This window comes from Spermophilus citellus (assembly GCF_964194105.1).
Source record: "Spermophilus citellus genome assembly, chromosome: 15".
Lineage (NCBI taxonomy): Eukaryota > Metazoa > Chordata > Mammalia > Rodentia > Sciuridae > Spermophilus > Spermophilus citellus.
The window spans coordinates 84,149,098-84,174,011 of NC_138195.1; the positions used below are offsets into that span (position 1 = coordinate 84,149,098).

Consider the following 24,914-nt stretch of genomic DNA (forward strand, 5'->3'; position numbering starts at 1 on the left):
AGGAGGATCACAAGTTCAAAGCCAGCCTCAGCAAAAGCCAAGCAACTCAGTGAGACCCTGTTTCTAGATAAAATACAAAACAGGGCTGGGGATGTGGCTAAGGGTGAGTGCCCCTGAGCCCAATCTCCAGTATACTGCCCCAACCCCACCAAAAAAAAAAAAAAAAGGCTCTCAGGGGCATGGTATTTTTCTGTCCCCCTTTCCTTTAAGAATGACACAAGGTCTCTCAGCAGGCCCACTGTCCCCACCCCTCATCTTGCAGGGAGAAGCTGAGGCACAGAGTGGGGAGTTGGTCGTATAGACTCCCAGAGTACATTAGTGTCCCTATCAGGATGAGGGCCAGGCCCTTGCCCGCACTTTCCATGCTCCTCCCTGACTTAGAAGGATCATGGAAAGGGATCGTGAGCACAGGTGCACAGCACACCCAGACTTCCAGGCCCCAGGGCCCTCTTCCTGTCTTCCATGTAGAGGTTGTCCCAGGGCAGGGCTGGGGCTCTCAGGAGGGTCCTGGAGCGAGTCTGAGGAAGGCACAGTGCAGGCCTCTGCTGGGGCAGGACTCCTCTGTCATCCGATTGACCAGAGCCCTCAGCCAGTCAGCCTCACCACAGACCCCACACACAGCCAGCCTGGAAGAAGAGTGGGTTTTCAAGGTGGCCCCGCATGGGCCAAGATTGTCTGGGCAGGTCACTGCCTCCCCAGCCGTACCCGCTCTTGGCCTCCAGGCTCCACATTCCCCCACAGCGGTTAGAGTGACCCAGCTTCTGTTTCTCCCAGTGGTCATGTCAAGCTATCATTGAGTTTCAAATTTGAAGGTGGATAGGCTCTGAATTGTCTCTGGATGGCAGTGCTGTGGTGAAAATGGAAGGAGTGACCGAATCAGAGAGCCCCACAGTGTAACCAAGGGAAAACCTAAACAAACCCCTAGCTCCCCTGGTGTTCAGTTACTTGCTTGTAAAAGTCACTAATGCGGGAGGTCACACCGCCCGATAATATGTTATTAGATTCCCACCTGGGGTCGGGTTCTGAGGATGATGGTCACCTAGGTTACTTGAAGCTACTGAGGCTGCTATGGTGGAAAGCACCAGCTCTTCGCTGGGCCCACGCCTGTCTGAGGGTGACTAACATGGAGTGAAAATTCTGGTATCTCTGCATCTATGTGATACCTGTCTCCTTCCCCCTCTTAACCTTTGGGTCAGACTATTTCTGCTCAATGCTGCACAGACACTTTAGTCATTTAAGAAATGTTTGTCTGGACCTGGTAGGACAAGGCTACAAACTTCCCGAGTCTCTCTCTTCCTCCTTCAAGGCTGAAGACACCAAGAAAAGAGTAAAAAAGATATTTTCAGGGGCTGGGGATGTGGCTCAAGCAGTAGCGCGCTCGCGTGGCATGCGTGCGGCCCGGGTTCGATCCTCAGCACCACATACCAACAAAGATGTTGTGTCCGCCGAGAACTAAAAAATAAATATTAAAAATTCTCTCTCTCTCTCTCTCTCTCTCTCTCTCTCTCTCTCTCTCTCTCTCTCTCCCCTCTCTCACTCTCTCTTTAAAAAAAAAAAAAGATATTTTCAGGATTTACAGGGGCATCATGATTAACAGATTACCAACCACCAGGTTTTGTAACATCCCATTCCTGACTACTATAGAAGGACCTGGAAGTGTCCAGTCACCAGTCTTTTCTGCTCCTGGCCCCCTGCCTCCCCGCTTGCTTGAGGATAGAAGGAGCTTGACATCTGGACTGAGTGAAGGTGGTCATTTTCAGACATCAGTCCACCATTTTACCACTGTGCTGTCATTCCAAATCTTTTTCCTTGCCACAATGACTTCCCCATTCACTTTTCAAATGGTGAGTAAACTGACTTGGGTTCAGTAACAATGTCAAAAGGCAAGGTGAGGGCTCAATAAGCCATGGTACGGAAGGTGATAAAGATGACAGTGGTGGTAGAGTCACTCAGCACTCAGCACCTTGGAACCAAGCGCACTAAGCAAGAGAGAGCAGAGTCCCAGAGTGAAGTCAGAGCTGCTGAATGCACACAGCCCTTTGCCAGTGTAAGCCAGCATCGGCCCTGAACCTACACCTGGGCAAGGGGTACCATATTGGCAAAAGAAGTCAACCAATGCAATGTAGATTCTAGAAACACTTGCACACCAGGTCTGCTCCTGCCACTTGCCAGGCACTGGGGACAGAGCTGAGGCCACCAACCCTGCCCTCAGGAGTATAAGAGGCAGGGAATTCTGCACCCAAATCAATAGCACTATACTGCTTTCTGGGCACAAAAAGCAAGGTATGTCCCCCAAGAGGGTGCCCAGAGTGGGAAGGAGTAAAGGCTCCACAGAGGCGGTGGTTCTAGGACCAGCTTGAAGGAAGACATCCTCCAGAGTCTGCAGCCTGGGAGGACAGCGACGAGAAGTTCATGGAGACCCGTACTCAGGACAAGTGGAGTCCTTGGTGAATGTGATGAAAAAGAATTTCAGCACACGCCACTGATGGGTTTATTTAAGAAAGCAGAGACACACTCAAGGAAGAATGTGGGCTACATCAAGGGAAAGACATCTTTTGGGGTAAAGTAAGAAATACACATTCAAGGGAGCATGCAGGCTACCTCCACGGGGAGCGACAACTACCCCTGGGCATAGGGTGCTAGTATTTATAGAGGAACAGTAGTTAGGAACTGGACTAGAGGTGGAACCAGGGCAGAGCAATGCAATTTCACTCCAGTTGTTCTGGAACTTGGGCATTGCCTTCATGTTTCTTCTTTCAGGTCAAGGGTCAGGGGTACAGGCCAAGGGCAAGGGCTAAGGACATAGGCTGCATTGTTCACCAATGCTTGTTTTGCATTTCAAAGGTTCATGGGAGTTTCCTGAATTCCAAAGGCTCCTGGACACTTCTCTTTGAGCCTCAGTATACCTTTCCTTTTCTGTATCCCCTAATTTGTATCTCAGGAAGACAGCCAGGAAGAGGCAGTCCCTATAGATATTCATGCAGGAGGGCATAAGGACCATCTGAGGTGGGCAAATGGTACCCAGAAAGAATGGAGGGGTTGTGGCCGGTTGCCCCCAGGGTGACAGCCCTGCTCTCTGGTCAAGGACTGTCTGTCTCAGCTTGCTCACCAGACTAACAGGTAAGGATGATGATTTGGGTAAAATGCTTTAAAATAGGGAGGAAGCTGAGAAGAGTGGGCAACTATAAAGGGACGAAGCCAGTTGAGAAGGCTCCCCAAGATGCCTAGACATTGCCCTGAGCCTCAGGGTGACCCGAGGTGATCTGGGTTCCAACCACAGGTTCGGAGGTTGCCATGCACTCCAGGGGTAGAAGAAACAGCCAAAGGGACCTCAAGCTGGAACAGAGCCAGGCCTCTGCCCTCTCCTCCCCTTCCTTTCCTGGAACATGTGTCCTTGTACCACACATACACCTGGAGAAAACCCCAGGAAGGCAAGAACAGCAGGTTCCAAGATGGCCACATGGGCCTTGACCACTAGTCAGCATGGTGATTGAGCACCCACTTCCCGGTACCACTGGGAAGACCCAACTCAGCCCCACAGATCCATGCTCCAACATGCTGACCTAGGGAGGTGGGAAGGCTGGGACTCTCTGTGGTCACTCTGGAGTAGACCTGCCATGTTGCTGTGGCCCTGAACAAATGTGGTAGAGTCTCCCAAGAACCACTCCCAAGAAGTCCCTCCTCACACTTTAATTAGAGCCTACTTCCTGCGGAGACTTTCATCCTGATCAAGTAATTTTGGAACTCACTCGCTATGTGCTCACTGTCCCTGGTCTGCCGAGTGTCTTCTCTGGGTGGCTTGTTCTTGCTACTCTCTCCCTCTTTAACCTTTGTGAATCGGAGAGACATTCTCTTTGTATGTCAATAAGCTGTGGGGTTCGTGAAATCATGCTTTGATCATCTCTTTCTGTCCACCTTGCGTAGCACAGATTACTCTTCAGTGTATTAACTTAAAACCCGGGTTCCACAGGGCCCTCTGTTCCACAGGGTGCAGTGCATGGTTGCTTGGCCCTGTGGTGGCACAGCACATCATGGCAGGAGCATGTGGCAGAGGAGGCCTGTTCAACTCATAGAGACCTGGAAGTGAAAAAGAGAAACAGAAAGGGGCCAGGGTCCCAACCTCCCCTTCAAGGGCACATCCCAGTGACCTAACTTCCTCCCACTGGGCCCCAGTTCCTAAAGGTTCCTCGCCCTCCTAACAGTGCCACAAGCTGGACACCAAACCTTCAACACATGGACCTCTGGAGGACATTTAAGAGCCACATTATATAGAGCACAGAAGGACACCAACACACTGCAGCCACGGGAAAATGGACAGGCCTGAGCAGCCCCCGTGAGAATCACGCATCCAAAGACAGCGGGGAGCCACCGACGGCATTAAAACTGAGGAGGACCTTAGGAGGTCAGGAAATGCAGTGGCCCAGGAGCAGGACACGCAGGGCCTAGAGCCAGGTGCTGCCAGCCAAACAAGGGCAAGGGCAGCAGGAATGAAGGGAGGGGACAGATGTGGGACAAATGCAGGACAAGTATGTTTAAACGGGCCTCAGGTGCAAGAGAAGGAGGCCCCAAGTTACCCCAGCCCTGGGCAGCTGCTGTGCCAACTGGCAGGGCTCACCAGCTGGCCCTGCTGCCTGTCAGCCATGTGGTTGGCAAGTGAGTTTTCCCACAGGTGCTGGCCTTCACTTCCTTCCCACTGTGGCTGAGCTGACCCTGCCAAGGGCACGCAAGAGGGGGCAAATGAGTGTCCCTGGGACTAGCTGGCCTGCCTTAAGCCACCCTGTGGAAGAAGCCAGGCAGCCTCTGGACTGTTCCAGAGCACCCAGTATGTCTTCCATTAACCACTGGTGACTGTGGCAGGGGTTCGCAGCCCACTCTGGAGGCAGCTGGGTGCAGGGACCATGTTCCTAAATCAGCTTAGAGTCCATCCATTGCACAAGTCAGCAGACTGAGAGGTGAGAGGAGAGCAGTAGCCCACTGGGAGGTCATGGAGTCCTGAGATCAAGGCCAGGCTCTTCCACGGCCCCTTGCACTAAGCCTCTTCACTTTTCTGGGCCTCTGGGTTTCCAGCTATAAGATGGGAATAAGCCAGGTCTCCATTTTTGAGCACTTTTCAAGGAGAATGGATTTGATGGGTGCCATCTTTCTGAGGTCAAGTTTTACATCACCAACACCTAGTTCCTTTCCCATGCTCAGCTCTCTCCATGGGCCCCCACACCTGTTCTTGAGACTATGCTCTCAGATATATTGGTTCAGCCCACTTCACATGACCTTGAGCACCATGGCCTCTTGGGTGATTTCTTTTCCTCTTTAAAAGTGGTTTTTAAAGGATGTGCTCCTTGGGATGATTTTCTTGAATCAAAGGGTGGCATCCTGCAGCTTCCGATATTTCCTGCTGGATCCCAGATTTGAAAATGACCTTGGAAGTATATTACCCAAGTGAACACCTGCTTGAGGCTTGATTTTTACCAAGACAAAATGTCACTCAAGTGAGGCAGGAACCTCACTCTGCATCAGCAAAGCTCTATTCTATTTTTCAGTGAGTCCAGCCTTGGAAAGTGCTTTCTTAGTGGAATAGATCTGCCTCGTGAGTCCTTCAAGAGCAGGGTGATGATGACCTGCCATTGACATTCAGAACAGAGGTGGTGACCCAGAAATAAAAAGAAACACTTCTACCTAAAGGAATGAACTGTAATCTTCTCCTTCTGTCTAATTCTGCCCTCTGAGTGGTGTCGACCAGATAAAGCATCTCTAGTCCCAGGGGAGAAACTTTCTCTGGATTTCTTGATGAATCTATGGCAAGAACAGGCGAGCATGCATGACAGAGAACTTGCAGATTTTCTGAAAGCACTTAACTAAACCTTTGCAAAAGCCACAATCAAGTCATGGAATGGACTGACTGCTGTGAGGATGGGTGAGCAAACCAAACATCAAACAACTAATCCAATAAATACCAATAATACAAATAATCCTAATACAGACGAAGTCCTCAGTAGAAATAGGGTACAGAATCAGGAAAGTGAGGTGCCCAAGCCCTAGCTAATCCCCCCAAACAGACCACAGGATCACCTGCTCTCATGTCATGTCACTCAGGGGGTCATCAAAAGGGCTGCTTACAGAGGGGTAGACAGAGCTAAGAACCCGATAAGTAAGGTGATGCTGCATCAGGAGGCAGCTCCTTCTTCCTTGGGGCCTGAAGCATGAAGGGAGGGTGCAGTGATGGATCTGAGATCTGAAGCACTTGAGAGGGCTGCAGCCCCGGGAGAGAAGTAGAGAAGCGGCCCAAACAGCACAGAGGGCGGAAGCACGAATAAGAACTCCACCTTCTTCCTGCTCCTACCTGCTGAGTGGCCAGCGTCTCCCATTGGCTGAACCCTCCCATAAGGACAAAGCCAAGTCACCCAGGGAGGCAGTGACAGAGGCAGCTCAGGCAAATGGGAAATACCAGCTCACCGATCCATGGAGTCTCATCTCTCCACTCTTACAGCCAGCAAATATTTAGTGATCACCTACCATATGCCAGTGCTGTGGGCTCTGGCAACATGGCAATGACTATTCAAACTTGCCTGCCACCAGGCAAGATCTAAATAAATAATCACAGACATAAAATTATTATTTGATATTTTTGGAAGAAGAAACAATATACAAAGAGACAGGCACTTTCAAGGGGCTACCTGAGTTTCTTGAGCAAGGGAAGGACACACAGGTGTGGCTGGGAAGGAGGCCGATCCTGATAACACTGCACCCTGAAGGCCATAGAGAGGGAGTAGGATGTTTTCCCAAAGCTACAGGCAGTCCCAGGTACCATGATAAGGGTCTAAGTTCATTCTTCCCAATTGGCCATGCCAATTCCCTCCATAGGGTCCCTAATGTCAAGCCTTAGGCCTGACCTCCTCCCCTGCTGCTGAACACCTCCAGGGAAGCAGGTGGCATTCACTGAGGCTCAGGTGACCCCATGCAGGTTTCCTCATCACTCTATCAGTTCCTGGAGCCTTGGTTTCCTTAAGCCCATTGGAGAAAGGGAGGTTTATTCCTTAGCTTCCACCAGCTCCCCATCGTTGGGTGCAGCCTCATCATTCTGAGAAGGAGGTTTCTCACATATGCATGCAGACAGGCCTGTACTCACCCACTCACACATATGTTCTATACTTGAAACCCTCGGGAAATTGCTGGCAATCTCTGTACTTCTGGGACTGATTAAAGGGCAGCTAGGGAATGTGATCTGCACAGAGAAGCACAAACCAAGATAAGGAGCACTCAGATCCTTCCCCAAAATGACAGGACAGTGATTCTGAGCACCGCCTCGCCACATCAGAAGAGAACTTTCCTACCTGCCACTTCCTCGTCTTCCCATGAGCACTGTGGAAACCACCTCCCCGTCAATACAGGCTTATCTGCGATTAAAATTAGAAATATGACCTTGGAGCCTTCTCTCTTTTCATGCCACTTTTCCATGGCATGGCTCGAAAAGATAAGGCTGCCTATAAAAGGGCCTTTCGGTGTTGTCCAGCTGTCCGTGGAACCTGACGGATCTGCCATGGTGAGTGGGGCACGAGCTTCCCCGGCTGACTTATTAGACTTCTCCTGTTTTCTCCACAGACCTCAGTGATGTGGGGTAAGCCGACTTTCCAAGCCTCGCTAGGCCACACTCAACCTTGTTTTTGTCTTCATGCAGATGCTGCTGGTCTGGTTGCTGGCACTGCTGCTGGGAGCAGTAACAGGTAAGAAGAGGCGCTGGGCTGGACTTGAGAGTCTCACTGCTTAGTCTGCTCCAGAAGGCCTTGGGGCTGGATTCAAGCCACAAGGGGGGTCAGGAGGAAAACAGAGAGGTGCAGGATTGAGAGCTCAAGATCTAAGCAGGATTGCCAGGTAAAATCTACAATGCCCAGTTAATGCTGAATTTGAGATAAGCAGGAAATAATTCAAAGAGCAAATGGGTGACATATTTAGACAAAAAATTCCCTGTTTAACTGAAGCTCAAAGTTGACTTGTAATTTTAATTTCTGAGTCTAGCAGCCCTAGCATAGAGTCAAAGGAAGGGTTTGAACCTTAGTTGCGTCACCTACAACTCCATGACCCTGAGCAAAATCCCAGGCCCCTCCATGCTTCACAGCCTTGTCTGTGAAGTGGGGAAATGACATCACCCGTCTCCTGGGCTGAGACTCTTAGGTAAGAGAAGTGGCTCATGGTGCCCAGCAACTGGCACATAAAAGATGTGGAGGGATGCAGCCCTGAGACAGCTACTACTCTTACTAGTGCTATTATGTGGCCCTCTCCCCAGAGCCCTCCTGGAGTTGTCCCTCTATGCAGGAGCATGCCAGCCCACAGTGTGTCAAATCCCACGTTTGATTGTTTCTGCCTACCTTCTTCATCACAGGAATCCACAATGGGGCTCAAATTTAGGTCAGAAACCTACATGCAAAGTCAAGGTGGAGATGTGGAGTTCTGGCCCTTGCATGAAACTTGAGCTCTCCACCCAAAGTGCAAAGCCACAGGGCTGCCCTGGGAGCCAGGAGCCTCAACACAGGCCCATCCCCACCACAGTTAGGACACAGGCCGCTCCATTCCTGGGCACCAGTGGCTAAGGATGACATCTGGGTGGAGAAGCTAAAGTGAGTCCCTGCTTGGGACTGAGCAGAGACACAGGACAGTGAGGGGGTCCCCTGGGGTACAGGGAGGAGCAACAGCTTTCTGCCACAGAGGCATCGTCCTTTGAAGCTGCTTTGTGAGAGTATGAGTGGGAGGGGAGGTGCTTGGGAGAGTAAGGAAGGCGATCTGCCATGAAATGCAATTTGACACATATTTTGCCTGCGACGCCATTAAAGAGCATTCTGGTTAAACTAATATCCTTGAAACTCTTCTGGGTGATTTCAGGAAAAGAAGTCTGCTATGACAGACTCGGCTGCTTCAGTGATGACTCCCCATGGGGAGGGACCTTGATAAGACCCCTGAAAATGTTGCCCTGGGCTCCGAGAACTGTCAACACCCGCTTCCTCCTCTACACAAACGAGAATCCAAGCAGCTATCAAGTAAGAATCCTCTTATTTGCAGCACTCTCTTCCATTTTTTAATGTTATGAGGCTATCTCTTCATCTATTTCATGCTTCTGTGACAGAACAGGTTAACAGGTTGGGTAAACTGTGTTACAAAATCAGTATTTATTTGATTCCCAGTACTGATGTAGGATAGAAGAAGCTGGGTATCCAAGGAACGGTCAGAAAGCAGGTTTGTTGACTGCAAGGTCCAGAGGGCTATTGCCTAAAACATTCTCTGGACCAAGAATATGGAAATTCTTTGAACTTTATACCCAATGGGAGGAGGGGCTTAAAGATTTACATTACAAGTGCTTTTTGTTCCATTTTTCTTTCTTCCTTTCTTTCTTTCTTTTTCTTACTTTTTCTTTCTTTCTTTCTTTCTTTTAGACTAGACAGAGATTTTACAAGTTTGTTTGTTTTCTCTCCAAACCTGGCATTTATGAAACACAATGCCCTCTGCAGGAGTTTTTGTTTTTGTTTCCTGTTATTCTGTGTAAAAAGCTTTCTGACAAGAAGAGGAACTTATATGTTTCAAATATGGTGGGGGTTTCTGCTTAATTATGGTAAGGGTCTTTTGGTGGGGGTCTCTGGTCTACTTCACTATTAGAGGCAGGGAAGTCAGGTGGAGCATGGAGACTGGATAAGGCTTTCTTGGTGCATCATAAGGTAGCAAAAGGCATCACCTGGTGAGAGAGTGGGAAGAGAGAACGGAGGACGAGTGTGGGATGCAGTTGTGCTTTTTTGCGAAGGGCGCTCCTGCAGTTTCCCACTCTTGCCACAACCACAGTAATGCCTTCATGACAGCAGAGTCCTCCTGTCCTATCCACCTCTCAGTATAATCACAAGCAGAATTAAATTTCAACATACATTTTAGAAGGGACATTCAAACCATACTGCTCTGCCCTGGTTCCTCCCAAGTTCATGTTCTTCTCCCATGCAAAATACATTCATTCCATCCCAGTAGTCCTAAATGTCTTAGCTTGTTCCTGATTCAACTCAAACCTCCAAAGTTCAGACTAAATAGTTACGGGTAAGACTCAAGGCATGATTCATCCCTTAAGCTATGAGCCTGTGAAATCCAAACTTATCTATTACCAAAATACATATTATAAGACAGGCCTAAGAGAGACATCCCCATTCCAAGTCAGAAAAATATGCAATAAAAAGGAGTGAAAGGCCCCCAGATAAGTCCCAAACCCTATAGTGATAATAACATTGTCTTGAAACTCTAGTCTTTCACTCTGAGTGCCTCCTCCTGGACACATGTATATGAGTTGGGCCTCCAAAGCCTTGGACTTCCGCCCCATGACTTTTCAGAGCTCGGTTCGCCTGGTAGCTCTCAGAGGCTGGAGTCCTCGGACAACTATCCTTACAAGCTGGTGATGCATTCTGGGAGCTCTGCAGTGCTGAGGTCTCTGGGACTTCCCCACTCCCACAGCTCCACTGGGCATTGCCTCGTGGGGTTTCTCTGTGGTGGTTCCATCCCAGTGTCACCATCTTTGCATGGGCCCCCAGGCCACCCAATGCTAGGTGGAGGCACATCGCTCACAGACCTTGTGTTCTATAAGTCTGAAGACTCAATACCACATGGACACCACCATCATTTTATTGTGTGTGCCCTCCATAGAGGTGGCTTGGACCACATCTAGGCCTGCTTGAACCATAGCTGGGAAGGCTGAGGAGCATGGGGTAGAATGCGGGGACAGAGACTGAGGCAGCACTGGGCAGCCAGCCCATGGAGGGCACCCCTGACCCACCCTAAACCATTTGCCCCTATAGAATTATGGTGGTAGAAACAGCTTCAAAGTTCTGAGAAATGCCTTGGGGATCATTTCCCATTGTCCCAAAGAATCCCACCTGGCTTTCTTCTATCCATAGTCTTCTTAGGAAAAAAAAACAAAAGGTCACTTGATTACATACTTGTTTTGCTCTTCTTAATGACCCCTTTTTACTCTCTGGTACCCAGGATGCACATTTTCTAAATCTGTCTGTTCAACTTCCTTTTTAACTATGAATTTCATCTTTAAGTCATTTATTTCATCTTGCTCTTCATCCTATATAGCAGTTAATAGCAGTCATGTAGCAGCCTGATGGTTTTCCTTCTTAGATATTTCATCTGCCAAATATGCCATTTACTGCTCTTAAGTTCTGTATTCTATAAAGTCTTAGGATATGGATACAATTAAGACAAGTTTTTTTGCAGCTATATAATAAGGATGGCCTTTACACCAGTTTCTAATGCATGACCCTCATTCCTACCTGAGACTTGATCAGAATGAGCTTTACTGTCCATATTTCTCTCAATAGTCTGGTCATGACCACATAATAGCTAAGATTCTGACTTCCCCTGTAGCTGTTCTCTTCTGAAGACCTTTCACCTGTACCATTCTTTTTTTTTTTAAAGAGAGAGTGAGAGAGGAGAGAGAGAGAATTTTTAATATTTATTTTTTAGTTCTTGGCGGACACAACATCTTTGTTGGTATATGGTGCTGAGGATCGAACCCGGGCCGCACGCATGCCAGGCGAGCTCACTACCGCTTGAGCCACATCCCCAGCCCCACCTGTACCATTCTTATGCTCCATTAATCTAGAACAAGATTTTTCTAGCCTGTTCCTTCCAATTATTTCAGCCTCTACCCATTACTAACTTCCAAACCATCCTCCACATTTTCAGGAATTTTTATAGCAACAGCCCTACTCCTGGGGCCAATTTCCTGTTTTAGTCCAATTCCTGGTACTGTAACAGGATACCACAGAATGGGTAAATAATTACAAAATAGAAGGAATTCCCAGATAAAGGATCTACATTTTTTTTTACTTATATATGACAGCAGAATGCATTACAATTCTTATTACATATATAGAGCACAACTTTTCATATCTCTGGTTGTATACATAGTATATTCACACCAATTCATATCTTCATACCTGTACTTTGGATAACAATGTTCATCTCATCCCACCATCATTAATTATCCCAGATCCCCTCCCTTGGATTTACATCTTGAGAAGTTATTATTGTTGCATCATGAGATAGAAGAAGGTATCACATGGCTAGAGTACATGTTTAAAGAGAGACAGAATGGTGCAGGCTGAACTTCCCCTTTTATGAGGAGCCTACTCCCACAATAAGCATTTCCACAATAATGGCATTAATCTATTCCTAAGAGTAGAACCCTCATGACATCTCTTAAAAGTCCCACTTGTTACCATCATCACAATGGCAATTAAATATCAACATTTTGAAGGGGATATCCAAACCAAAACAGATACTAAATATTCAAGCCTCCTAAGGAGAATTAATCAGATAGTGGAATTTGCATCTTTGTTGATTTTTTGGGAAGATAAGCATAAGTATTATTTTATTTAATTTTATAAATGGCCCATTAACTTCATCATGGCTTTGTATTACTTCTAGGACACCTTAACACATATTCTAAGTAATGGAGGATACTATGGTTTGAATGGTCCCACCAAAACTCATGTCCAAATTTATTTGCCATCAAGAAGAGGGACCATTAAGAAGTGATTAGACCATGAAAGCTTTATCTGCAAAAATGGATTAATATAGTTATCTTGTAGTAGATTCCAGGTAAAGCAGTCTGACTCTCTGTCTTATGTGTTCACTTGCCAATTCAAATTCCAACAAGGGAAGACAATACCAAGTCCCATGTCATGCTCCTGGAAAATCCTGGTCTATATAACCATGAGACAAATAAATTTCTGTTTTATCAAATTATCATAGCAGCAAGAAATGGACAAAAACAATGGAAAAAAATACATATATATTATATGTAAATATAATATATATGTATATATGTGCACATATATACATAAATATCATATATATCTTACATATATACCATATATACAAATCATTATATATGATTAAAAATCTCATATTACACATACATATAATATCCTATTATTGCATATATCTATGAAATTTCCAAGTATATTATATATATAATGCACATATATACATGATATATATACAAATAGGAAGATTATATATATCACATATGTATGTGTGTACACATGTATATTCATACAAAAGCACACACACACACACGTTGACACTCATGCACATAGAAAAGACCCTCCATCATGTGGAGATAAACCTTATCACTGACATTATAGCAGACATTTTATCCCAATTAAACAACCAAAAAAATTTATGATGCCTTTACAGTAACAACTTGGAGATGACTGTGAATAGTGTGGCTGCATTGGATAACCTATACTCACAAGGATCCCTCATCTGAATGGTCCTAGAGGAGGCTATAAGAAACTTGACCTGAAACACTTTTCTTCCCCAAACAGCAAATCACTGCAGATTCATCAAGCATCAGAAGTTCCAATTTCAAAACAAATAGAAAAACCCGCTTCATCATTCATGGATTCACAGACAAGGGAGATGAAAACTGGCTGGCCAACATGTGCAAGGTGAGGCCTGGTGAACTTGTACAGGAACCTTGTCTCAGGGGCAAGTAAGGCACTGGCCCCATCCGTGGAGGACAAATGCTGGTCCCCACCACCCTGGAGGATCCTGTGACTCTTGCAGACCCTGAGTTCCCAGGGGAGGTGCAGGAGAAGGTGGGGTGGAGGCACCTGGGACAGTCAGGGCAGTGAGGTGGGCAGGCATTTGGTGGCTCCAGGAAGTGATTATTTAATAGCAATTCCAGGGGGGCTTCAGAACTCAAGCTACAGAGCTGCCTAGCAGATGCATCCCTGCTGTGTGCTCATTGGCTTTTAACCTTCACATGAAGAGCTAAAGAACTCGTTTTTACCCAAACTAACACTTTCCCTTCCATTTTCACTGGTTGCTCTCATCTCTGGTAGCAGTACTTAGGAAAAGCACAGTGAGTTTTCATTTTTGGCTTCTGTTATTTCAGCAGAAGTGATCCTGTTTTCTTTACTTTGCCTTTGGCTGTGTTACCAGATAATGAAGATTTTAAAGACAAATAGAAAAAGCTTTCCTATTAATGGCTAGTGTCTGAGAAACATTGATGCATTTATTTGCATATTTATTCTTTTTCTTTACCAAGTATCTATTGCAGCAATGACACAAAGCTGTCGTCATTTCCTCCAAAGTGTCAAGAAGACACAAAGGCCTTCCTAAGCCCATTTGATTTCCCACCTGTCTCTGACCCCAGCCGAAGGCAGAACAGAGTTCACTCAGAGCATTTAGCTAATCTGTCTAGATGAGCACACTGGAGTCCATTCACTTAGAAATTATCTGTAAAACCACAGCCTACTTTCTAAAACACTTTAAATAGTATAGGACAAAATATGTGATTCTTAACTGCAGGGAATATAATTTAAGATATTGCAATACATTTTTTCTAAGATTCCAAGAGCAAATTATTGTTTTCTTTCATTTGCTTTGTATTTGGCAATAACGCTGCATTATGATAAAAAAAAATTAGTGGATTAAAATTGATGGTAAAGGCCCTGGATTCCAGCCCTGACTCTATCCTACTTTACCATGGCATTAGTAAACCAGTTTCCTTCTTTAGATTTTTTTTTCCTTCTGCAACACAAGAGTTGGGGGATGATTTCAAAAATTGCTTCATTATTTTTTTTAGTTGTAGATAGATACAATATATTTATTTATTTATTGTGGTGCTGAGGATCAAACTCAGTGCTTCACACATGCAAGGCAGGTGCTCTACCACTGAGCTACCAGCCCCTATTCTTAAATTCTTTTGGAGGGGAAGTTGGGATTATGTACAAACACTCAAATGATTTCTACCAGAACTACCTTTCATGAAACCATAATTGTGCTCTATCGGATTCTCCAGTAGATACCTGGCAGGCTATGTTTTAGTGGAGGTAACTTCAGTGATGTGCAAAGAAATCGTCTCATCCAAAACTCTGATTAGCATTTTCATTATGAAAAATCCAACTCCCTTACCTTCAATGTATTTATGTATTTAAGGAGTAGGGGGGTCCTGGCTGACTCCCACTCATTCACTGTTTACTAATTGAGCACCTGCTCTGTGCCAGGAACTGTTCTAGACCCTGAGTATGCAGCAGTGAGAGACAGACAATGTCCTCGGGGGCAAGGGACAATGTAATATTATGGCATTCAAGATGTTCTAATGAGACCACCCAATCTGCCTTGTCTGATACTATTGTCTGAATCAGTTGTCAACCTATATATCTGTTATAGTAGAAATCCCAAGAACCCAGTTCCTGAGATGGCCACTCTTCCAGGTTGGAGTCAATTTTAAACTTTATCCATTACAGACTTGGCCTTTGCTCTTAACTTTAAGGTTAAAAGTGACATGATAAAAAATGTACAGATCAGGGAGGGGATTTGTCCTGTGCTCAAATGTGTTAATAAGCAATTAATAATGGTCTTGAATTATGTGCCTTGCATCAGAACATGATCCAAGTAGAAAGTGTGAACTGCATCTGTGTGGACTGGAAAGGCGGCTCCCGGACCGGATACACCCAGGCCACCCAGAACATCCGGGTTGTGGGGGCAGAAGTGGCCTACTTCATCAATACCCTCCAGGTAACTACATCCAGGTTATTGAAAACACTCATACCTATTGCTTTCTGGGTTCTCCTTCCAAAAGAAAGTTGTTGATATTCTAATTTTCTTGTTTAAATTTATTTTTTTTAATTTTTTGTTTTGTTTTAATTAGTTATACATGACAGTAGAATGCCTTTATGCACTTTGATATATCCTACATAGATGGGGTAAAATTTCTCATTTTTCTGATTGTACATGTTGTAGAATCACCTTGATCATATATATATATATATATATATATATATATATATATATATATATATATATATATATAAAATGTCTGTTTCCTTCTACTGTCCTTCCTATCCCCAATACCATCCCCTCTCCTTCCTGTACTCTCTCTACCTAATCTAAGGTAACTCTCTTCTTCCCTAGTGACTCCCCCCCTTATTATGAATTAGTATCTGCATATTAGAAAAAAAATATTTGGTCTTTGGTTTGGGGGGATTGGCTTATTTCACTTAGCATAATATTCTCCAACTCCATCCATTTACTAGCAAATACCATAATTTCATTCTTCTTTAAAGCTGAGTAATATTTCATTAAATATATATACCACATTTCTTTATCCGATCATCTACTGAAGGACACCTAGGATGGTTCCATACTTTAAATTTATTTTTTAAGTGATACGTTAAAAAAAATTGTACAGTATCTACAGATCATCATGTGATGTTTTGATATATGTATACATTATGTTGTGTTCAAACCAGAGCAAACATATATCTCATCAAGTATTTCATTCTTTTATGGTTCAAAATCATTTCTTCTAGCTTTTTTAAATTTATGAGCACACTATTATGTATATTCACCCTACTGTGCAATAGCACCAGAATGTCTTATACCTTTCTATTGCTTAGAGCCTGTTGATCAGCATTTCCCTCTCTCTCCACCATTACTCTGTCCTTTAGTAATCACCATTCTTCTTTCAACTTCTGAGACCAACTTCTCTATATTCCACATCTGAGTGAAGTCATGTGATACTGGTTTTTCTGTGCCTGGTTTATTTCATTTAATACAATGATCTCCAGTTTCATCCATGTTACTGCAAATGACAGGATCTCATCATTTTATTACTAAATAATATTCCATTGTGATTGTCTCTTAATCCATTCATCAGTTGATGGACACTAGGGTTGCTTTCATTTTTTGGCTATTGTGAATAGTGCTGGAATGAACAGGTAGTGCAGATGTCTCTTAATTATACCAATTTCAATGTCATCTCCTTTGCGTATGTGCTGAGGGATGGGGTTACTGGATCATATGAAGCCTCTTTGCTGTTTTCCATGATGGCTGTTGTAATTTACCTTTCCACCCACAGCATGCAGGGGCACCCTTTTCTCCACATCCTTGCAGGCACTTGTTATCTCTTGTTTTCCTGGTACTGTCCATTCTTACTGGAATCCCATTGTTGCTTTGATTTGCATCACCCTGATGATTAATGATGTTGAGCATTTTTCAAAAAATATTCCTCTTGACCATTTGTGTGTCTTCTTTTGAGAAATGTCTATTTTAGGTCTATTGCCCATTTTTAAATCAGATTTTTTTCCCTTTTTTGTCTGTTGAGTTGCTTGAGTCCTTCTGGATAGTGAACCTTTGTCAGATATATGCTTTGCAAACATTTTCTCCTACTACTTAGGCTGTCTCTTCATTCTGCTATTGTAGTTTGATGCAATCCCATTTGGACATTTCTGCTTTTGATTCTTGTGCTTCTGGGGACATGTCCAAAAAGCCCTTTCTCATTCCAATCTAAATCAAATATGATAATTGACAGACATTTATTGCTGAAATATGGCCTTCCCATTGATGAAAAATGCAAAGAAATCTAGATTTGGGTCTATCAACAAACCTTTTTAGGTCCATAAACTAGTTTTTTTTTATTTTTAGCAAACTTATTTAAGCAATTATGCAGATTATTTCTAATGAATTCTACCAGTATTTGTTTTAGTTTTATTGGTCATTACTAAATATACATGATAATGTTACCTTTAATATAAACTAGTTTGCTTGTTTTTAAAAGAGAGGTATAATATGGTAACAACCTAACCTGATTAGGTAGCCTAAAGCATATAAAATGTTAAATGTGAATATATTTAAGTAGCTGCTTTCATGATTTTCTGTTTTAAATCCTTGCTTCGTCACCTCTGGGTAACAATCCATTCCTTTCAAGGTTCTGTCTACATAGCAATAGAATGAATAGAGGCCTTTTCCCATTAGCTTAAAAGTTTAAAATCATTTTTATATTTCATATAGTTGTGGGCAAAATCCATAAAATCTTTTACTCTGAAGGAGCATTACTTCTTATTAAAACCCCAGACTTTGAGCCGGGCACAGTGGTGCATGCCTATAATCCCAGCGGCTCCAGAGGCTGAGACAGGAGGATCATGAGTTCAAAGCCAGCCTCAGCAACAGCGAGGCACTAAGCAACTCAGTGAGACCCTGTCTCTAAATAAAATACAAAATAGGGCTGGGTGTGGCTCAGTGGTCGAGTGCTCCTGAGTTCAATTCCTGGTATCAAAAACAAAACAAAACAAAACAAAAACCCTCCAGACTTTGGAGTTTGCTCCTTTGGTACCTACCTCAAATTCTGCAATACTTCAGAACATTCATACATTTTTTCTTTTTCTTTTTCTTTCTTTCTTTTTTTTTTTTTCTGAGACTGAGGACCAGCTCTGCCCATCTTTGCTCTTATTTGGGATCTTAGGTTGGGTCTAGGAACCAAGTTAACATGAAAAAAGATTAACAGGAGAAAAGCAAACAATTTTTGTTAATTTTTAATATGTATCTCTGGACATTCACAAAATGGTGACAACCCAGGGAAATGGACAAAGCAGAAATATTTATATGTTTTGGACAGAGAGTGACAATGTTTTTGAAAGAAATGACAAGACAAAGGCGTGTGGGTGAGGGCTGGTGAATTCCAGCAGAGTCAGTATGAGGTACACGAAGGAGCCCAAACCAGTGGAGGACAGGGTTGTTTCTGTAAGTGTGTTTGTACCCATCCATTGCAGCATCAATTCCCAGACACTGTGACAAGAGAACTTCTTATGTGGGTACAGGGAAGGCATCTCTCTTCCAGAAACTTTTATGGTTTCCTAAATGTAAGATGAAGCAGTTCAGATAGCCCTTCCTGCAACTGCTCCTCTAGTACCTTCAGCTCAAAAATATTTATGCCCAGGAGGCTTGTTCTGGGGTACCATTCTGTTTTTTCCTAGTCCCCCATTTGAGGCTTCATTTTCAGAAGGTTTCCCATAGTAAGAGCCAACTTGGCAGCTCTTCAGAGATTTGGATGAGAGGTTCTTGTATCAAAGATCAGCAAAGTTGTTGTTATTGTTTATAGTCTGGAATAAGCAGAAAAGACCAAATTTGAGTACATCATCCCATATTTAACTGAATCAGTCTCTTAGTCCTAAAAAACAGACCAGTTTGATTAAATATGAAAGACTTGTGTTTCATTTTTAGGAGGTGGGGTTGAAGGTAGGATCTTTTTAACATTAGGTCTCCATGTGGTACAAGCATACAAGGTCATGAATAAGAGGCATTTCTACAAATAAAGGCTAATGATTAGAGTAGTCTATCAACTGGTTTCTGAGCTTGGAGGAAAGCCAGATGAGGATGTTTTTAGATATTGAGCTTGAATTGTCTTCATAGAACAAGGCAGATAGTAGCAATATGACAATTTTTTTTTATTTGTTTAAAGTTTGAATGTCAACCAGTTTCTTCTTCAGGAAGACAAACAACAACAACAACAACAAAAAAACATTTTGTTTTGTTTTGTTTTGTTTTGATCTTAGTGATTCCAAGTCAGAAAGGCAGGAGAAAATTGGAAATGTTAGTTTGGAGATTTGTAGCCAGATGCTGGAGGAAACTAAAACAATCAGGATTTAGTCCAATTTGCAGGCAAATAATAAAATCTTAAAAACAAAACAGAACAATGAGCTAGAATCTAATAACATATGTACTATAGGGTTTTATTTTCTCTATATAATCATATTTATCATGTTTACCAAAGATAATTACAATGATTTGTTTGCAAAATAAGTTTAGTCTTGTTGAACTTGGCCTGATTATTTACCTAAGTGCAACAAGAATAGTGATTGACTCTGTTAAGTTTGATCTGTTGACACTTAAAATCTGATAAAGAATCTCAGATCAGGCACTTAAAAGTCTCTTGAGGCTACAAAGCCAATCCAAGGACTCAACCACATACTGTGATGGATGGATTCTTTTTTTTTTTCTTTTTTTTTTATTGGTTGTTCACAACATTACAAAGCTCTTGACATATCATATTTCATACATTAGATTGAAGTGGGTTATGAACCCCCAATTTTACCCCAAATGCAGATTGCAGAATCACGTTGGTTACACATCCACAATTTTACATAATGCCCTATTAGTAATTGTGGATTCTTTTCTTCTCAAGTTCCCCCAAATAGCTAGAGGTGCCTGGGCTGGCTAGGAAGAGGTGGTTTTTACTCATCACTCAGCTAGAAACACTGTAAAGGAACTGGGTAAGGAACCAGTGCAGTATTTCCAGGGTTTTTTTTTACTAGCTCCATAAAGTCAACCTCAGTCAAGCTGTCTGGTCATATTAGAAAATATGACATTCCAGTCAAAGCCTTGGTAATGTAACTAGAGTTTCCAAGTGTGCCCCACTACAGTGAAGAGATTCTTAGTGGACTTGTGCCAAGAACCATGTTGCCATGAGAATACAAAAATACATGAATAGCCTCTGAATCATGGAGAGATCAGGTAGGGAGCAAAAGTAAATCTTTCAATTGTTCATATAAGTATATCTTACCAAATTACTGTAAGCTTTAGATAGCTTAAAATATTTTTTCTCTTTTTGAGGTTTTATTCTCTTTTATCAATTTGAAAAACAAAATATAAAAAGAATCAGTAATGTTTTAAACAAAAAAATTCATTGAAAAATCATAATCCTTCATAAGTTTAGTCCCACATGATTAATTGTTGTTCTGCTTAGTGTTGAATTAGCCTACTGGTTTCATGAACCTATTAATTTCTTAATTAGAGTTTTTGGAATTTTTACCCATCCTAATGGTTCTTTAAGCTGTGTTCTTTGTCAAGAGTAATTTTCAGAATCTTTCATGAATTTTTTTGAAGAAAATATATTTGAGATTGTAGCTGATTGCAAATGCCTTTAGAGAAGAACCATTCTAAAAAGTAACTGTCTGTGGACAGCCAAATACTTATAATGATCCATGATTTAAAAATCTGGTGATAGTTCATAGTAATAATTCACATGTAAATCTGGTTATTTCTAAGTGTTGTGATATGTGACATTTTAACTTAATAACAACATTGTGATTGATAACATTACACCAAAACATATCAGATTCTAGGCATTTCATACAGCTTCTGGGGCACATATCAATAATATATCCATACATATTTTAAAAAATATTTTTAGTTTTAGATGGACACGATACCTTTATTTTATTTATTTATTTTTATGTGGTGCTGAGGATTGAACTCAGTGCCTCATAGGTGCTTGGAAATAGCTCTACCACTGAGCCACAACCCCAGACCTATATATATATAAAATATATATATATATATATATATATATATATATATATATATATATTTTATACACATATATATATTATATATATATGTATGTGTATATATATATCCATACACATTTAACTCAAAGAAGGGTAAACATCATTTCTTATATGCCAATGTTTCTCAGGTAATTTAATGCCAAATAAACCTAGTTGGCTTACTTACTATCTCTCTTTGGATATTGCAGAGGACTCTGGAACATCCCAAAGTTAGTTTCAGGTCAAAAAGACTTGATTTAGAATTTTATTTGGAGAAGTTTGCAAAAACTTTCAAAAGTCTGATAATACTTGAAAAAAAAAAAAGGATCACAAGTCATTATGAAACAATAGCCATTCATTTAACCAAAATGGTAACAAAATACTTAGAAGGCAAATACAAGAAGGTACATTGTTATAGAAAAAAAAAACTTCACCTTTTTTCAGTTTTCTTAAGTAATCAAAGATCTACTAATGAAAATACAAAGCACAGGAAATTATTTTGATAAAATATAGAATCTTTCTCTTCTTCGTCCCTCAGATGAGTTTAAGAAATTTTTTTTTACTATTATCTCATATTACTACCACAAGAAAGTTTTGGTTAAATTCTCAGTTTTGTATTGAGGTATTTTTGATATTAAGGCTTGTTTCAAAAATCTTTAGGATAAATTCACTCAAGTTTAGTCAGTCTGGCCACACAAGATTCTCTCTCCCTCTTTTCTCAATTTTTTATAGTCATTCAGTTCTATCTATAATATTCCTATAAGGAACACACATCTTCTTTTACACGTAAGCTTTGCATACAGATATTTCCTTTTTGTAGCTTTTATTAGTAGATAGAATTTTAATTCCTAGCAGTTATGAAACAACTGCTGTAGACTGCCACTATTTTATAATTTCTAGATATTGTGCTTCCTCCAAGTGCAATTTTTAAGCTTAACAGAACCAAATATCTTTAATTTCTTTGTAATAATAAGCCAAAAGTAGATAAAATTAAACCACATAATCAGTAACTAATGTTTTAATATTTCATCTTTGTCAAAAATAATCTAAATATTTAATGAACATCCATATTTAATTTAACTAACAAAACTTTAAGGGTATGGTCACTCAATATATTGTTTAAAAGATTATTTTTAAACTTTTATCCTACTGATATTTAATTTAATTTAATTTTATTCAACAATTAGCTCCTGGAAATTAAGTGAGGCATTAGATAAAGTGAGTTATACCCTCAAGCTATTTTTCATCAACCATTTTTATCACAAGGACACATCCGGCGAGTATCACAAAATTGAGAGCCCTGAAATTAAATACATGGGTACTTTGCTAACACCTCAGAAGTCACTCTGTTTTCAAACAATATTAAACTAGCTTTATTTATCCAAGATTACTAAAGTCACATGAGCTTGAAAAAATATTTGGGTAAATTCCTATATCTGGCAGTTTTAGCTATATTTAATTTATGAGCATTCATTTATCTGTAAACCAATTTGAATATAATTTCTTTGGAGGATTTCATATCATGTAAACAACCATAAACATGCATAAACATAAATCTACAGGCAAAATGAAGACATCATAACTTTCATTTAACATTTTTAGCCATGCGACAGGTATAATAATATAAACCTCACTGTTTTGTGAAAAGGAATGTTGGATCCAAACCATGTTTTTAATTTTTTCTTTCCTTTATGTTAATTTTTTTTTCTTTTTGAAAATGGGACAAGTTAAGCTTACCTGTTGACATGGCTAAGGCTTTTACTAATATTAATGAAAATACAAGATCTTTCATTTTCCTGTTATTCAAATAGTCAAAATTCAGGCCAACAGGAAAAGAAGCAAGTAGAGGAGGCAGAACATAGAGTTAGCAGCAACTGGAGAAGAGGAGTTTCAGTCCCCTGAAAAGTTTCCATGAGAGAAGCAGGATTTAATAAAGAAAATTACAGCCAGAATATCAACTTTCAATTGACTTCTGACTATGGAGCTCTTTTGAAAATATCCCTTTTCTTCTCTATATTTGCCTATTAGAAGTCCAAGGGAACTACTATTTAAATTTTGCCCTCTTTTAATGCAGGACAGCCCCATTTCCAAAGTCCTGACTTTTCACAATATCAGCAAGCATCCTGAGATGAACAGATGAGGTTTGAGCAATGGTAAAACTAGAATCACTTTTTCTAGAGATACATTCCTACTTTTTTGAAGACTTATTAATTTACAAGATAAGGTCAATTGTTTTTAATTCCTCAAAAATTTGTGTTACAGTCTGAGGGACATCAGGGATTGTTTATTCACCTAATTGCATTATCTTCAGTCTGTTCCCTTCTATCCATAGCAAATTTCCAACTAAGGTAGAAAGCAAAAGATTTCTTGTTCCAAATTTAGAGTTGTTTATCTTTAGAATGTTTTAGTAAGACAGTGTCTTTCTTTCTGAGTATATTTTGGCTCAGGAGAGAAAGTTTAAACTTTTAAAAAATTTCTATCACACTCTGAATATAAATCAAAATCTTAAATCAATGGTATATTTCACAAGTGACTCAAGGTGAAAACTAATAAGTACTTTGTGGCTATAATTAGGATCTCTAGAAGAAGAACAAAAAGATGCAGTCCTTCTAAGATACAGGGATTCCCAAAAGACAAGCAAAAGGACTAGAAAATGTAAACACAATTAATATACTTAGCTGCAAATGGGATGCAACTCACATTTCTTTCTGGCCATATTCCAAACTAAGGCTGTCTTACTTGTGTTTCCCCTATATACAGAAAGGCAAATCAAAGTAAGAAAAACAGGCTGTCCATAGGAGGAAAGTAATCATTAACAAATCAATAGCCATACCAATATAAATTTAAAGCAATCAATTTCTTAGAAAAATTTCTCTCCTGTGCTAAAAGAATTCATGGAGGAAACGAATTTATGGTGGATTTAAAATTCTTTAACTTTGCTTTAAACTGATTTCTCCTTTTTAATCTTGCTAAGGGAATCCCTAAGGCTGTCCATTGTACTCCTTTGTTCCCATTTTTAATTTGATTTTCCTATAGGTGTACGTATTTCTTTTTAAATATAGCCAGCTTATTAAAAAAGCAACTAAAATCAATAAGATTCTTATTCTACGTCCTCCCTCCCTCCACAAAAACAACCTCTATAAAATAGTGTGTTCTCACATGTGTTCTTCTGCCAATCTGAACTTTGAAAGCAAGGAACAAATAAAAATTTAGTATCCTTTCTTGGCCAGGCACTACCTACAGATGTCAGAGAGAGCTGACTCAGTAAGAATTCTTATCTTTTTCTGATACCTTTTGCTAACCCCCCAGGATCCCATTCTACAGACTCTGGAATGAGTGAAGAGTCCCAGAACCTCCTGGCTGGCTCACCAAAAATTATAGAAGTTGTCGATCATCTCTACCCATCTTAGCTATCATTTGGAATTTTTGAATTTTGTCTAGGCCTAGGAGCAAAATTAACAAAAGAATGGTTAACAGGAGAAAAGAATACAATAATACAATGTTTGTTAACTTTTACATATCCTTGGTGAGACAAGAGAGTGAAGACTGAAAGAAATGGGCAAAACAGAAACTCTTTATACTTTAGACACACAGAAAAAGATAAATTTTGAGAAAAAAATGACACATAAGAGAGTATGGGCTAGGGATAGTAAGATCCAGAGGAGTCACTAAGAGGTAGGTAAAGCAGTGCCAAACTAGTAGAGATTATGGTTTATTTTCATAAGTTTATTTACACACTTCTATTGTAGCACCAATTCTCACTTACTGGTG

General features: G+C 41.2%; 1 protein-coding gene across 1 annotated transcript in view; it reads left to right on the top strand.

The window, feature by feature from the left end:
* Nucleotides 1-7,450: 7,450 nt before the first annotated feature.
* The window catches only part of LOC308634166 (pancreatic triacylglycerol lipase-like), a gene marked incomplete at both ends in the record, with an annotated part of 29,290 nt that continues 11,826 nt past the window's right edge, over nt 7,451-24,914 (top strand). The window contains 5 exons of the mRNA XM_081267792.1: nt 7,451-7,537; nt 7,673-7,718; nt 8,872-9,026; nt 13,356-13,478; nt 15,421-15,555. Of these exons, the coding sequence (XP_081123918.1) occupies nt 7,451-7,537; nt 7,673-7,718; nt 8,872-9,026; nt 13,356-13,478; nt 15,421-15,555 (546 nt within the window). The remainder of the gene's footprint in view (nt 7,538-7,672; nt 7,719-8,871; nt 9,027-13,355; nt 13,479-15,420; nt 15,556-24,914) is intronic.